The following is a 15,774-nucleotide window of genomic DNA, read 5'->3' on the forward strand; positions in this document are numbered from 1 at the left end:
CTAAAAAATTCTGTTGTTTTTAATTTATATTATTATATTTAGGGCAGATCAAAAGATTGATGTAGAACAATAAAAAAGTGGCTTCTGTCATTTATTTTCTTTTTTTTTTTTTATATTTGCCTGCTGCTGTATTTGAAACTCGTCCCAATTAAATGCTGGTAAATCTCAACCCTAACAAATAAATAAAAACTCAAATCAAACGGGGGGTGTTATCGAATTTAGTCTGGCAACAAGCTTTGCTATAGCTCGCTCTATTAGCATCTTTGTTGCTATTATTTGCTGTGGTTGCAGTCACATCTGGGTGCTTTGCATTTATGGGGTAGGCTAAAGTGAACTGCTTCTCTGGTCAAATCCTTATTGCAATGATTGCAGAACACTCAACCTTGATCAAAGACATAAACGGGATATTTAAAAAAAACAAAACATAAATGTACCATTCAACAAACTGACAACGTTGACATTTTCTTCCATGTTCACGTCTTTGAATTTGCCCTCCCAACTCAGGAGCCTATCAGGTTATGCCAAACAAAACGACAGCCAATCAGTGTCCACTTCAGGGTGTGATTGACATTTGTTTTACGGTCCCCAACACAAGATGCATAAAAAGATACTAAAACAAAGTAAATCATAAAATAATATCGAACAGTATGTTGATTAGGTCAACAATATATTGTAAGCAAAAAGTTAGCTTAAATATTAGGTTAACAATTAAAAAAAACAACAAATTTTGACACCCCTAATAAACATATGACTAACCTCGGGTGGAATCCTTCTCTCTCTAAAATATAAATTTTTCAGGTGACCCCAAAAATGACACGCTTGTTCAGCAATAGCAATTTTACTCATTTGCAAAGATAATACCCGCACACGTGGACTGACTAATAAAATAAATTTAAAAAATCATCTCTAAAATACACCAAAAATGTGATTTATGAGGTTTTGACCCAATACAAGCGATATTAAAAAAAACAATGAGCTAAGTACGCAATCTAATCGATCGAAGCTTCGGTTCTGCTTTCCACTATTGTAGCGCAAGTGTAAATGCGACGCGGCGGCGCCCTGATGGCTTGCGAAGCTTTTCAACGGCGGAAATGAAGCGCTCTGGCCGACGCCCATTCCGTATGGAATTGTATTTGCCTCGATGCTAAATGTTCCACACACAAAATCAGTCGGTGAGCTTTAAGCATCTATTGCAGCAAATGTATTGGTGTTCTTCAAAATCTTTGGTTTATTTCATATATAAGTCATGCTTACAAGAAAAGCAAAGGTTACAAAAGGGGTGAAATATAAAGACGCGTGGGGAGAAAAGCAAAAAGGCGGGAAATAGGACACACAGAGAAATAAAAAGAAAGAAAATGAGAAAATTAGACACGGGGTCAACAAACGGGAAAAAAAAAAAATTGCTGCTTCCTGCGGAGTCTTCAAAACAGTGACTCATTAAAAATGACATGACTCATAAAGCACAACATAACAACCTAAAGTCAGCTGGGATTGGGACCGGCTATTTTGGGTACTAGTTTCCTTTTCTCCTAATTTTGATTTCATAGAATCCCCATTTTCCCATCCGTCCATCTTTTTTTTTCCCTGGCTTGGGTCGCAGCTGACTTTTGGGTGGGGGGCGGGTCCCGGGTCCCCCCCAAACTATTTCTACAGGATTGGTACAGCAGTACGAATACGTCACGTATTAATTTGTGCAGGGAAAACAACCATGCGCTCGTGTTAGTAGGCCTTCAGATATGCATGCTTGCAACTTGGTTGTAAAGTTGTAAATTGACGTCATTGGGTGGACCGATATGATTTTTTTTGGTTTGTTTTTTTTTACTTCTCTCGGTATCCAACTTTGCAACCATTTCCGAATAGCACTGATTAAACGTTGCATGCGTCAGCTGTGGAAACGAGCGGCCGGGGCTCCCGTGTCCAAAATACGGCGCCGGCTTTGTTCCTCTGTCCGCTTTTTTGCACAGCTGAGCGAGATCTTTCTTTCTCACTGCATACCGGCTACTCGCGCGCGTACGATCGGTCATGCCTCCTACCTGGAGTTGAGGTCGGCGTGCGCGGCGGCGGTCGGCCCGCCTCCTCCGCGACTTTTCTCCAGGCCCAGTTTGGTGAAAATGCCCACCAGCACCATGATGGCCACCACGCCGCAGATGATGTAGACGACGAGGTGCGTGCGGTCCCGCTCCTGGTCCTCCTGGCCCTCGGTGACGGCGGCCACGGGCTTGCCGGTGTTGGCCCAGATGGGCGTGTCGTAGTTGGAGCAGATGCGCTGGTCCAGCCGCTGCTGGCGGAACTGGCAGCAGAAGCGGTAGAAGCAGGTGCCGCAGCAGTATAAAAAGACGCCGGCGTTGCAGTTGAAAGGCGGGTCCCACTGGCCCATCACGTCGTAGTATCCCTGGCAACGCGTGCCGCCGACCGGGGGGCCGTCCTCGTCGTCCGCGTCCCCCCCGCTGGCCGGCGTGGACGGGCCCGTGTCTTGGAGCGGGTTTTGGGTGGTCTCCGCGTAGCCGGCGGCGGTCTCGTTGACCGGCGCCGACGGGACCGCGAAGGGGCCCTCTTCGTTGACCGTCGCCGCGGTGACGGAGGGAGCTTGGGTGATGGCGGGATGGGTAATTAGGGAATAGAGGAAGAAGGAGAAGAAGAAAAAATGGCGGGAGGGACTAAGGACCGCTGCCATGCTGCTAACAGGGCCCAGGGTCCAAAACGGCCTTCAACTAAAGGAGAGGAAAAGAAAGGGAAAAACTGTAAGGAGCGAGAAGATCCAATTCAGTTCTAGCGGACACGCAGAAAACCAGATTTCACTCAAAATCAGTATTCATTTGCCAATGTCACATGACCGGCGAGCCGAGCCATGATTGGTCATTACGCACACGCGGTATCAGTTTGAGTCAAGCGAAAAAATGTGACTCTAAATGTATCAACTATACGTTGAATCGTTACATTCACGACAGACTAAATAATAACTTTTTTATTGCAGAAAAAGTCGAAAAAAGTGGACTATCGCTTTCAAGTGTAAAGTTTTTTGGGGACATCCCTGTCGAAAAATTACATGCTCATTTATATATGTTTACATATCCATTTACATACAGTAAAATTGTGTATATATATATATATATATATATATATATATATATTCAACAAAATGGTTAGTCAAAGCAATAGGATTACTAATTATTTAAAAAATGACAATCTGACGATTAATGGATGAAACAGATTTAAAGGCATGTTTTAGCCCTTTATTCAAAAAAAGGACATTAATTTGACTGTTGCAGAAACCAATCATTTATCCTTGATTTGCTCTGTAAAATTATATAAAAAAAATATTAATAAATGTTGATCTTTGATTTCCAAAGCATAACCACTTTGATTCAATAAAAATAAATCTGCCATCATGGAGGACAAACAGAAATGTGAGAGTATTGTTGATGAGCTCAATCTCAGAGAAAGCGTAGGATTTTTCATTTTTTATCAAAATAACGATCCAGTGGTTTGAAAATCCACCGGTTGCCGATAAATCCTCTAAATCGGATTAAAAAGAAAAACTCACCTTCCAAAAAAAAAAAGACTTTCCCCTCCCTCCCCTCTGTTTATTTTCTCCCAAGTTGAAGCCGAAACTCTAAATCCCCGCTCTCACCTTTTCCCTCAGTGGGGTCTTCTGCAATCTTCCCGCAAAAAATCCAAAGGTTCAAAATCCCTTTTAGAAAGACGTGCAAACTTTACTTAACGCCATCGTTCCCCTCCGAGCTCTTCCTTTCTTTCCCTTTCATGTGTTCTCCATCGTTGCTTTGATTCGGGAGAACCGCACGCTGCCCTTTTTTTTTTTTAACTTCCCCAAGATTAAGATCTTCTTCTTTTTCTCTCGTCAGTTGTGGAAGCCACGGGTACGCAAATGCCCGCTTGAGAGACGCTTGCGTGAGAGTGACTGGATGTACGAGCGTGTGACGGCTTGCGGGGGGGGGGGGGGGGGGGGGCTAGACCGAGTGCTGCAACAGTTCAGGAACTAAAGCGGCTCCCCTCCTCTGTTTACCTCTCGTAGGAGGGAGGAGAGAGCGAGAGAAAGAAACTGAGAGAAAGTGTGCATTAAATGCCGTATTTTCCAAAATATAAGGCGCAATGGATTGTAAGGCGCACCTTAAATTTTTGGCCTATTTGAAATGCGCTTTCACATATAAGGCGCACCGCATTATAAGGCGCATAGGATAGAAGCCATAATAGTGGCTGGAGTTGCGTTATGCATCCACTAGATGGAGCTGCGCTAATGGGAATGTCAACAAAATCCGATAAACTTACATTTTTGATTCAAATTGCAACCAAAAACCTTAAAACATATTGTTTTGCTGACTTAAAAATAGTTTCGGGATTTATTTTATAAAATGGCGTTTTCTTTGACATAAACCTGCATTTTTTTGTCCCTCTATAAACTGCTGCAAAATCGGAGAATGTATAGAATATATAGCATATCAACATTTCAAAAATTTTAGGAATTATAACTGTACAATTATAACTGTAATAATAACTGTACAATTATAACTGTGACATTTTTTTATTTTTGACCACAAGCATTTATATATGTTTACGTATTGCATATACATACACATTATATAGAAATATATATATATGGTTTTTTTTTATGTATTTTAATTTTTTTTTTTTTTTTTTTTTTTGATCTTATCAGATGGCTCTCAAAAAATCGACCGTGGAAATTGCTGTGTTTTTTTCCTTGTTTTTTTTTTTACCTTCACCATTTTTTTTACCTGCTACTGCTTTTAGGCATTCATGGAGCATAAGAAGGAAGTCTTTGTCTTAAAGACAGCTAACAAGGCACTACAAACAAACAAAACAAATAAACAACAAAAAAAACCATGAAGAATGTTAATTTACTTCACACGCCAAATATGCAATATTTTGTTGAAAAATAAAAAAGATTGTGTTAAATGGAAAAAAAAACTAATTTTAACACACCGTGGTATTTGTGCTCATGGTTATCATATTATTAGAATCCGTTATGGACCAATACCCTGTTTAGACGGTCTCTTTCGGTTTTTCATCCCCACTCTGGTTCCGTATCATCCCGATCCAACTCCAGCTTACTCTATTTGAATAGTTCTATTTTTTTTTTCGCATTTTTTTTCTTTGGCATCGCAACTGAGCTAATTCATTCCCTCATCCTCCACAGGCAATTTGCGGACGTTCCTCGATGATGTGTGTGTGTGAAACACGCAGAGGACAGTCAACATCTGCTGCGGTCACTCCCGCTCATCATCCCCTTATCGGTACGCTCGTCCCCGTCTGTTGCTGCCTTTCATGCGTGCGTGCGCACTCTCGCACACTTTGGCTCTCACTCAAGGCTTCCTCTTCTGTCTGTTGGCATGAGTCCCCCCGTTCCCAAATTTCCGCGTCGCAGGTGCGCGTGTTGGATTCCAGAACGGCGCGTCACACAACTCTCTTGCGCAACCCCCCACCCCCCACCCCCCCACCCCAAATGGACATTTCTAATGAAATTCTAAGCCAGATTGACAAGCGCCTTTTCACTTCCTGTTTCAATAATCACCCCCCCCCCCACACTTTCTCCTTTATGTGTCGTCATCCCCAAGCCGAGTCTCCGCGTTGCGTCGCGTGATGAGTGTGTGAGAGTATAAGGGAGAGCGGGAGCGGAATGGAGAGGGTGAAAAGACGAGCGTAAATGTAGGACGGCGGGGAGGAGGTCGGCTCGGAAGAAAGGGAAAAGAAAGAAAGGAAAGTGGGGGAGGAAGGGCCAAGGGGAAATGCTTGGATGAAGACCAAAGCAGGATGGGCACGTGGGATTTCGAGGTGTGTTTGGGTCTGCTCCAAATCAGAAGATCTAAATGACATTTTCGGGGATGGCGGCGGTGTTTGCGAACATGCGGGCGTCATTTTACCGCCGTAATCGGGTCACAGTTTTACTTATGACAAATTCAAATTGTTTCCAAAAATTCCAAAAATTGAAGATATATATATATATCCATCTTCTATAGCCGCTTATCCCCACAGGGGTCGCAGGCTTGCTGGCACCTATCTCAGCTGGCTTCGGGCAGTAGGTGGGGGACACCCTGAACTGGTTGCTAGCCAATCACAGGGCACACAGAGATGAACGACCAATCACGCACCCTATCACACCTAAGGACAATTTAGTATGTCCAATTCACCCGCTATGCATGTTTTTGGGGAGGGTGAGGAAGCCGGAGCGCCTGGAGAGAACGCGCGCGGGCTCGGGGAGAACATGCAAACTCCGCACAGGAAGGCCGGAGTTTTGGCTGGAGTTACACAATGTGCAAAATGTTTCGCAAAGGAGTCACTATAACAGACTTGCGCAATTAGATGCTTCATGTTCCAATTAATTTTCTCTTGATTTGAAAGCAAAAGTGTGCCGCGGGGTTTAAATCAGCTTTAAATCTCATTTGCTGATACTTGAAACCCTGAGAAAATGTCAAGTGACCCCTGAAGTGCCTTCACGTCATCCTCGTTTAAGAACCGCCGTTTTATACCAATGGAGGGAGGCAGTAATAGGAGATGGGCTGCACTTTAACAAATAGACAGGGGGATAAGATAATATTTAACATAAGTCTTTGAAAAGAAGATGAAAAAGGTCCGTTTTGCATGGACTATCCAATAAGCGTTTGATGGTTTTACCTTTGTCCCTATGAGTCAGGGCATGAAAATATGCAGATACTTTGCATGTACATACAAAGTCCCTGAAAAATATTCCACTGTGTGTGAAAAGAGCAAGTTTTTTCTTTCTCATAAATAAAGAGATCTTTCCACAGACGTAAATAGTAAAAAAAAATAGATTTGCATATAGACAACACATGCAGTCTGTGCTCCTTATTTGGCTCTATTTGCATTTTGGGTTACTCGTGGTGCGTCAGCTCTGAAAATGTGAAATCTGAAACCCTGTTGTAGGAAAAGAACAAATGCATAATAGATTTAAAGAAGCCATATGAAGAGTAGAATTCACTTCTTTTCAAATGGTTAGCAAAATATATCTGCGCGCGTGCGCATCTGTCTGATGTTTAGAAACAGGAATTCTAAATAACAACTGGATTACTGTTTATCTTTATCGGGAAGTCTATTGACAAAGTGCCCGCAGGTCTCCAATTATCGTTTCCCCCTACGCACGCTCCGACTTTCCCCACTGAGTTGAATATTTCATTTGAATAATTCATTCAGTCGATGAATATTCATATTCGAGCTTTGTGTGTGTCCATTTATGACACTTGATGGAATTATTTTGTTATTTATTGTTGCCAATTAGCCTATCCCTCGGAGATGTCGCTTTCCAAATGGGATTCTGTCATTTAGTGCAAAATGGCAAAAGCTGACAATAAAAAAAAGTCAAACGTAGGATACAAATGCAACAGAAATCACCTTTGATTTATTTACAGAAAAAAAATACCTAATAATGTTTTTGCGCTTCAATGAACTACGTTGGAGTGACTTGAAACACTTCACTCTGACAAAAATAGTGCGTTGCAACCGTTTTGTGACATTTTGCTGCCAAGGAACTAAGTTGATGTCATTTGAAACTTTCATGTTGACAAAAATAGTGATTTGCCGCCATCTTAGACATTTGAAATGACTGATCGCATGCAGCACTGGCAGCGAGCAAAAACTCACTGCGCTGGATGAGTGTCATGGTGACAGATTTGTCTCTTGGCTGGTGTGACAGAGAGCGGTCGCGCAATTAGAAGGTCAACTCCTGTGGGACAAAGCCAATGAGAGCACACTTCAACAGGAAGTTCATTGATCACCAAACTACATCCTATTGATCACTGATTATAGAGGGTGGAATGACACTGAAAGGTGCTTCATGAGAGGCTGTCAAACTCAAATTTAAATTTAAAAAAAACCTCACACACATTGATTATTTTTGTGGGGGGCTAAATGCAATTAATGGCCTCTTTGTTTATTTTAAATGGCAAAAAAGATGCGTGTGAATTGAGCCACACAAATGGTCACAGAATTAATCACTTCATTATTGTTTTTTTTATTTATTTTTTTTAAAGTAAGACATCCAAAATATCAATTTTAGTTAATGCAGTGGCCAACTAAAAAAAATCACACTTGAAAATAATACACAATGCTGTGCCGCAATTGTCTAGGAGGCTAAGCTAGTATGCTAACGTTTGCAAGATAATACACTAGGTTAAACGCTAAATTAAAGTAATGCAATCGTTATTTAAATGCGCATTGTATGTAAATATATTTTTAGCTTCTCTCCGACAAAACTCAAATAAACAATCCCCATTTGCGTATACCGACATCACGTACCACACACAACATTTACAATTTACTCATAAACACGGAACACGGAGCTAAACAGGAAGTAGCTAACGCAACAACATCCGGTTCGCTTTTCACATTAAAACGTAACTTTACACTTACATTTTTTTCAGTAAACAAAACAGTTTCTAGGGAAAAGTAATAAAAATCTATATTGCCATTGTGGCCATGCAGAAAGCAGTCTCGTTTTTGTCATAAACTTTGGTCAAGCTGAAGCTTTTTAATGAACCCCACTTAACGTTCAGTTGGGCAATGTTTTGGCTGTGTTTCTATTATTCGAGTGTGTGTGCTCATTTATTCATCGGACCACGTTTTAATACGAATTTGCCAGGGAACTGGAAACAATAATTGCAAATCAAAATTCACAAGGTTTGGATTCAATACTGTGCTCAACTTGCAAGTGAAATGAAAAAAATACATAAATATTTGATATAATGTTTAAATGACAGACTTGTCAGGTTTGTTCCCTCTGAGATTGCGACAACGCTTTTGTTTTTTGGATGATCACCTTTATAAATAAATTAAAAAAAAAAAAACACATACCTCCAAATGCCCAAGTATGACAACATATTGAAAATCATATTTTCATTCACTTAGCAGCCACAGCATATTTGAAATTGTAATTCGGCAGATAGATTTGAGAGAGGTTTTGATGTCCTCATAGAGAGAAAAAGCAAGCGGTGCCAAATGAGACCCAAAATGGAGCGCGGAGTAATGAAAGTCTGTTAGTTAGCCGAATGATCCCTGATGTTCCCCCTGACCGTTTGACTGCACTCACTTGGCCAATTAGAAAAGCAAAGACAACAGAGGTCGCCCATGTCCACGGGGGATGAACGGCCGTGCGGAATTAACGGCAACCCTCGCACGCTAACGTCACTCAACGGTCGCTAACTTTAGGTCACGTGATCATGGACCACCGCCATACGAAATTAATCCATTCCGGGGTTGGGATTGTAAGGCCAAATTGTCGTATAGCGGGCGATAGTAACATATGCTAATTAGCTAATGCGTATAAACCCCAGGCAAAAACATCAAAATTGTACATACATATTAAATCTTAGTCTTAGTGACTATATCTTAGTGACACCGTGACACCGACCAATAGCAGACCAGCATCTTAGTCACGCATTTAGCGCAGGCGGTTTGACGCGAACAAAATATAAGAGCAATTATCTAAAAACGCCTGAAGAGGGAGGCAAAACAACATAAACACAGCCAAGCCCACAGGTCATGACAGTTGTTGATGCTGTAAAGCGGGAAAAATGCTGTAAAGAGGGGACGAAAAAATGTAAAACAAACGAAAAAAAACAACCCTAAAAATAGTTAGATGATTGACTTGAAATCGTCATTTTCCATAAAGAGCGACTTCCTAAAAAGACGAGGAGGAGCAAACGCGTCTTTTGTTTGCATTATTTACAAAACACAAAGCAAAGACGGCGGCGCTGTCTTCGGAATAATGCGTGCGTTTGCCTACTATATTAGCCTTTTGGACCTCCCTGTCATTGGTGACCTTTTCCAAAAGCAAAGGAGATGCAAATACCCGCTACAAGTCATTTCCACAACGAGCTCCTCTGGGCCAGCTTAGCTCGGGCACGGCGCCACCGCCATCCTTTTTTCCACACGATCATAATGAATCTCATTTCTGCCGCCTTTGTGTCCACTTGTCCTTTTTCGTTCTCCGTTGACTTATTTGAACTTGAGTGGCCTTCCAAAACACTGTATTTTTCGGACTATGAAGAGGCACCGCTAAATAAGCCGCAGCAGTAAAAATTGAGCGCTTTGAACAGATACACGCATTTGCTTTACTGGTGCATTGCCCCCTGGTGGCGTATTAGAATTACATTAGAGCATCATAATGAAAATATATCATGCAAAGAATTTCAAAAAACGCTCCTAAATCCTTTAAATTAATCATATTAATTAGCAATTGACAATATGAATGCAGTTCACTTGTTTGCCTTGAGATGGTGCTGGTGTGTTGGTGATGAGTGACACCTATTTAGGAGGTTTAAGTTGTACGTTTTTAATTTACATTTCCAGCGATCCTGGAATTATTTACAGTACAAGTCAAGAGCAATAAATAATATACATTTTTGAGATTATTTTGAACAGTTTACTTAAGTTTAGTTTGGGGTCATGCGATTGGCTTCCCGTGTGATGTTATTGTTATAGCGCTAACGACGTGCTAACAACGCTAACGTCAGATGCGACAGCCCAAAGTTGTTACATATGTGGTGTGGATGATGATGTACTGTATACCAATGACCCATTGATTGACGGATGGTGACATCAGAGAATAGATCAATTAACCCAGAAAGACAGACATCATTCAATTTATTTTAGTCTATTTTTTCTTCCTGCTTTTGTTTCTTTTTCCCCTTTAAATATGCTACACGGATCAAGTGAAGTTTAATTGTCCCGTTGAAGTAGATGAGATTCAAAACATCACAACATGAGATACAAAATCAATGACCGAATTGATTTTCGTCCAGATGGTTTTTCTGACCCGCCGCTGTTAAAGTTCAAAGTGTCAACACTTGTCATTTTCGATGAGTTCCTCGCACGTGTTCTGTCTGGAGATATTTCGGTATGCAAGCCAGACAGCATAAATATGTTTATGGATTAGAATAATCAAACATTTAAATGAAGTTAATCAAATAAAGATGTTGATGACTAAAATGTATTTACAGCATTTTTTATAAGCTTATTTAATGAATTAAGCTTACATTATTTTAGGTACTTATTAAAGTAGTCTGTTATTTTTGGTAATTAAATCGAGCGGTACACCGATTATCAAGTATTGAGCACCTTTGCTCTAGCTTTTAACGAAACGAAAAAAGTACCGTATTTTCCGCACTATAAGGCGCACCGGATTATAAGGCGCACCCTCAATTAATGACATATTTTCAAACCTTTTCCATATATAAGGCGCACCCTCAATTAATAACATATTTTCAAACTTTTTCAATTACAATATAGTAATACTCAAAGTAATAACAATCATAATTCAAATAATAACTCTCAATAGCATAATAACTCAATGTCGATATGACCAACCTAGTTCAACTGTAAACACACAAAAGAAAACTTAATCAGTTCGTTCCCCATCTACCAATCCCATTCTCAATATTGATCCATATATAAGGCGCACCATCAGCTTTTTAAAAAATTAAGGCTTTTAGGTGCGCCTTATAGTGCGGAAAATACGCTACTCAAATCTCACGTAAGCACTTTGTACGAGTGCGTTGGGATCTTCCCTTTCGCTCGCATGTTTGACACGCTGCAAATGAGCGGCGCGTGATTAAAGACCGAAACCCTGGCCGCAGCGTTGGTGGACGCATATCACTGGGATGAAGGACGAAGATGAGCGCTTGGGCTTTCGATGCCCCGTGGCACTTTGGAGCTCAGTGAGATTCATTAGCGGCCGGCTTTGGTACTTTTATCTGCTCGCTATAGGAGCTTGTGAAGCTACATCGGGGAGCTGCTTTGACACGTGTGTGTGGTTGGAATCCATATGAGAGCTACACCATGGCGTCATGGGTGTCATCAAGTAGTATTGAGCAGTATAAGACACACCAGCGCAACTTTAGGTAACCTCTGCCATCTAGTGGAGAATGGAGCAATTACAATTTAGAACTATATGAGAGGAAATGTTGGTTTTTCCAGGAAAAAAAATGCTTTGAAAAAAATTATGTTAGTAATACTAATGAGTAGTATTGGGAAGTATAAGACGCAACTTTAGGTAAACGCTGGATTCTAGTGGAGAATGGAGCAATTACAATTTAGAAGTCTATGAGAGGAAGATCATTTTCCAAGCAAAAAAAAAAAAATGCTTTATTAAAAAAAAAAAGTAAAACAATAAGCTTTGCAATAGTAGTATTGGGCAGTATAAGACCCACAAGTCTAACTTGTTTTGATGTCTGCCATCTAATGGGGAGTAGAGTAATTACAACTTAGAAATATATGAGAGGAAATGATTTTTTTCCAGCAAAAAAATAAACTAAAAATATTTACGTTAAAGAAAACAACGGTTATATCATTTGTGCTTTGTTTTTTGAATGAATTTAAAACAGTGGAACATACGAGCACGTGACATTCGTTACCTGAGCCCTGAGCAGCTGTGATGACATTTTCAGTCGACAGCAAGTGGCAACATGGTGGCCCCTGAAAATGATTAACAAAGAAAAAAGGGTGGCAACTAATTTAAATTCTGCGTTTAGGCTGCTGGTATAGCATTTTTTTAATGTCATTTTTTTATTCATTAGCGAAGTCTTTAAATGATTCCACTACTTAATTCACAATTGAAAATACACTTGTAAAAAACAAACACTTTTAGAACTCGTAGTGCAAAACAATACCATAAACACTAAATATCTTTTATATTGCATGAGACAACTTCATTAATAAACAAATTAATATTTCATAAAACACTCCGCACTAAGTGGGAAAACATTAATGATTTAAACCCAAGTGGGTTTTAGTGTGACAATATTGCATTTTCTTACTTTCTTTCACTTTCAAAACGAGACGAATTGGCAGTTCGATTCATAATGACAATAACAGAAGAACGACCAGTTTTATTCGTTTCAATTATTATTTTACCGGTATAGGGTCAAACTTACATGTTGCACCAGCTGCATTCGCTTAACAGGCATATTATTAATAGTCATTGACGTTTAAGCATACAAACTACATCCGGTTATAACATTCAAAATAAAGGTATACCGGAAAACATGAACTAGTGTCTTTGTTATGACTTATATCAACTTCTTTATGCCAAATTTTGTTGGCATAATGATCATACTTTATGAAGAAATGTTTGGTACGCTGTTTTTGACTAATACTTGGTTGTACTCAGCTTCCTGTGCTTTTCAAACAAATATATCTCACTGTGGCAAACGAGTGCTTTCATTCTAAGTCATACTACTCGACTAAAATATTAATGTAAAATTTAAAATATAATAAAAACCTGAGTTGGGGTTTCGATTATGCATTTAATATGCATAAACAAAAAAAATAAAAAAAGTTGCGCTTGTCCGTCGCTTTGGCTCATGCTTAAAGCGATTCTTTGTGCATTGCGCCCTCTGGTGGTGATTTGTAGGTGTTTCAATTTCCTGTAGGCGGACCTGTCCCGTGTTGACGGGCCACATTTGATTGTATTTATAACGCAGTAAATTGGTAAAATACTACACCTCATTTTTAATGCACAATTATTCATTTATAATAAACAAATAATCGTTGGTACTTTTTCTTTGTATGGCTAAAAAAAAATCTATATTAAATTATTAATTAAAAAAGAAATATTTCTAGAACAAAGTCACTTTCACCTCCTCTGGGCTGTACTCGTGTTGAAAAATCTGATTACTTTTAAACTACAGTGAATTACACGGACAATTATTTTCACAGCATTTTTTATTTATTCTTAAAAAAAAAAAAAAAAAGGTCCAAGTTTTCTGGAGATTTCTTCCCCCCCCAGCTGGCTACCACTAAGCAACCAGCAAAGAAAAATAGCCGTATGAACAATTGATATTATACACCCCATATACAGCAATACATAGTGGTCTACCATAATGTTACCATTAATACGCGACCTCTAACGAGGCTTCGATTTCAACGGTCGCCACCGATAAGGTTCATTTCGAAAGCAACTGCCAACCAACGCGGGTCGCGTTTTTCTTTTAAACTCGTGCGGCGTGGGCGTCGGGTCGCCAAGGTGACCTGACAGCCGCCCAAAAGTCTCGGCTGATCAGTCACGTAACATAAACAAACAAAAAAAAGGGTGGCTTCGCCCAACATTCGTCTGCTGACGTGAACCCTTTAAACCAATCCGACTTTAAGTGCAAAGTTTAGGTGGCTCCGACACACGCGCGTCCATCCGATAGTACGAGGTTTGAAATGATTCGCTTTCGTCGGGTGAGCGCGCACCCCGCTGATGGATCCTCATCCGAATACTACACGGAGTATTCCAAATTCACCTCATAGTGCAGTAATAGAAAAGGCTGCGTGTATGCGTGTGTGCGCGGGAAGCCGGTTGAGCATTTATTGAACATCCTTGATATCCAGATGAAGATCCGTGTACTAGCAGGACATCTGTACTATCATTGTTTAGTTGGACAATTTTGGCATACTAGTAAAACAAAACTAGCGAGGAAAAATGACTGGAGCATTTGAGGTCAACTGATTTTTGACGTCTATGGCCGTCGACGGCAGTGAATGAGTTAACTTGATCAGTAATCGTGAAAATGGATTTTTGGTCTATGGCCGTCAACGAAAATGAATGAGTTAATGTCTTCATTGAGAGTGAAAACAGATTTTTGGCGTCTATAGCAGACATTGACTTAACATGTTCATTGATTTATTTTTTTTTTTTACGTCTATAGCCGCCAATGGTAGTGAATGAGTTAACTTGTCCACCGGTAGCGAAAACGGATTTTTGGCGTCTGTAGCGGTCGACGACCTAACCTGTCGAATGATTTTTTTGACGTCCGTAGCGGTCAACGACTTAAGTCTTTGATTTTTTTTTGACGTCCGTAGCCTACAACGGCAGCGAACGAGCCAAGCCGGATATCAAGTAACGGCGAATAAACTTCAAACGGCTTTCCATATGCGTGCGCCAGAGAGCCCAGCAGTGATAAGAGACAGCGTAAGTGAAGGTACGGACGCGGACGCTACAGACACGACTCCAAGTGCAGCTGCAGGTCCGCGCTGTCCAGGAAGTCGGCAGAGAAGACGCTCGGCGGCGTGGGCGGAGCCAAGGGGGTCAGGCTGGCGCCCCCGTCCCCTCCCCCCGCCGCGCCGCCCCCGCCGGCGTTCCCCACCATGGAGATGTCCAGCCAGTCCATGCTGTCAAGAGCGGCGTCCCCAAAGTCCAGTCCCGCAGAGTGGGGGGAGAAGCCCAGCTCGGACGTGTCCATGGGGGAGGGCGGGTGGTCCAGGATGCCGGCGGTGTTGAGCATTTGGCTGTGGAGGTCGTCGATGAGGGTCAGGCCGCCGCCCGCTTCCACGCAGAGCAGGGCCGAGCTCTCCAGGAAGTCCTCCAGGCGCCCTCCGCCCGTGCAGGGCTCCCTCGGGGGGGCCGCGGGGGAGGCCAGGGGAGAGGTGGGGGCGGGAGGGGAGAAACGGAGAGGGGACGGCGGGGATGTGGGCGAGGGCGGGTCCGAGTGCAGGGGGGCGAGTGACGGGTCCGGGTTGGCCTTGAAACCTGGGATTTCTTTTGGACGACACGACAGGTTTGGTGTCAGTTTCGTGTGTGTGTGTGTGTGTGTGTGTGTGTGTGTATAAATATATATATATATATATATATATATATATATATATATATATATATATATATGTTTTTTTTCCGCATCTTCGTACCTCCACTCTTGAGAAGGATGTCAAAGAGGTCGTCCATCTGATGACAGTTGACACTGTTCCCCTGTAAACAGAAATGTCCCCATAGTTACTAACTGAAAATGTGCTTCACAACAGACCCCC

General features: G+C 41.3%; 2 protein-coding genes across 9 annotated transcripts in view; both read right to left on the reverse strand.

Annotated features, from left to right (window-relative positions):
* Nucleotides 1–7,661, reverse strand: part of shisa8b (shisa family member 8b) — a 28,230-nt gene extending 20,569 nt beyond the window's left edge. Inside the window, exons 1-2 of one of the 2 annotated variants that reach the window (XM_088439175.1) lie at nucleotides 7,633–7,661; nucleotides 2,034–2,711 (exon numbers count right to left, since the gene is read on the reverse strand). In XM_088439175.1, coding sequence (XP_088295301.1) covers nucleotides 2,034–2,674 — 641 coding nt within the window. In that variant the 5' untranslated portion in view covers nucleotides 2,675–2,711; nucleotides 7,633–7,661. Of the gene's footprint in view, nucleotides 1–2,033; nucleotides 2,712–3,631; nucleotides 3,900–7,632 lie in introns of those variants that run through there. The other variant, XM_088439174.1, reaches the window with a different exon arrangement.
* A 6,031-nt stretch (nucleotides 7,662–13,692) lies between these two features.
* mrtfab (myocardin related transcription factor Ab) overlaps nucleotides 13,693–15,774 on the reverse strand; it is a 29,676-nt gene continuing 27,594 nt past the window's right edge. For all 7 annotated transcript variants that reach the window (XM_088439645.1, XM_088439648.1, XM_088439644.1 and 4 more), the window contains 2 exons: nucleotides 15,655–15,715; nucleotides 13,693–15,508 (listed from right to left, as the gene is read on the reverse strand). In XM_088439645.1, the coding sequence (XP_088295771.1) occupies nucleotides 14,967–15,508; nucleotides 15,655–15,715 (603 nt within the window). In that variant the 3' untranslated portion in view covers nucleotides 13,693–14,966. The remainder of the gene's footprint in view (nucleotides 15,509–15,654; nucleotides 15,716–15,774) is intronic.

This window comes from Hippichthys cyanospilos, chromosome 17 (genome assembly GCF_059441005.1).
Source record: "Hippichthys cyanospilos isolate Australia breed blue-spotted pipefish chromosome 17, RoL_Hcya_1.0, whole genome shotgun sequence".
Lineage (NCBI taxonomy): Eukaryota > Metazoa > Chordata > Actinopteri > Syngnathiformes > Syngnathidae > Hippichthys > Hippichthys cyanospilos.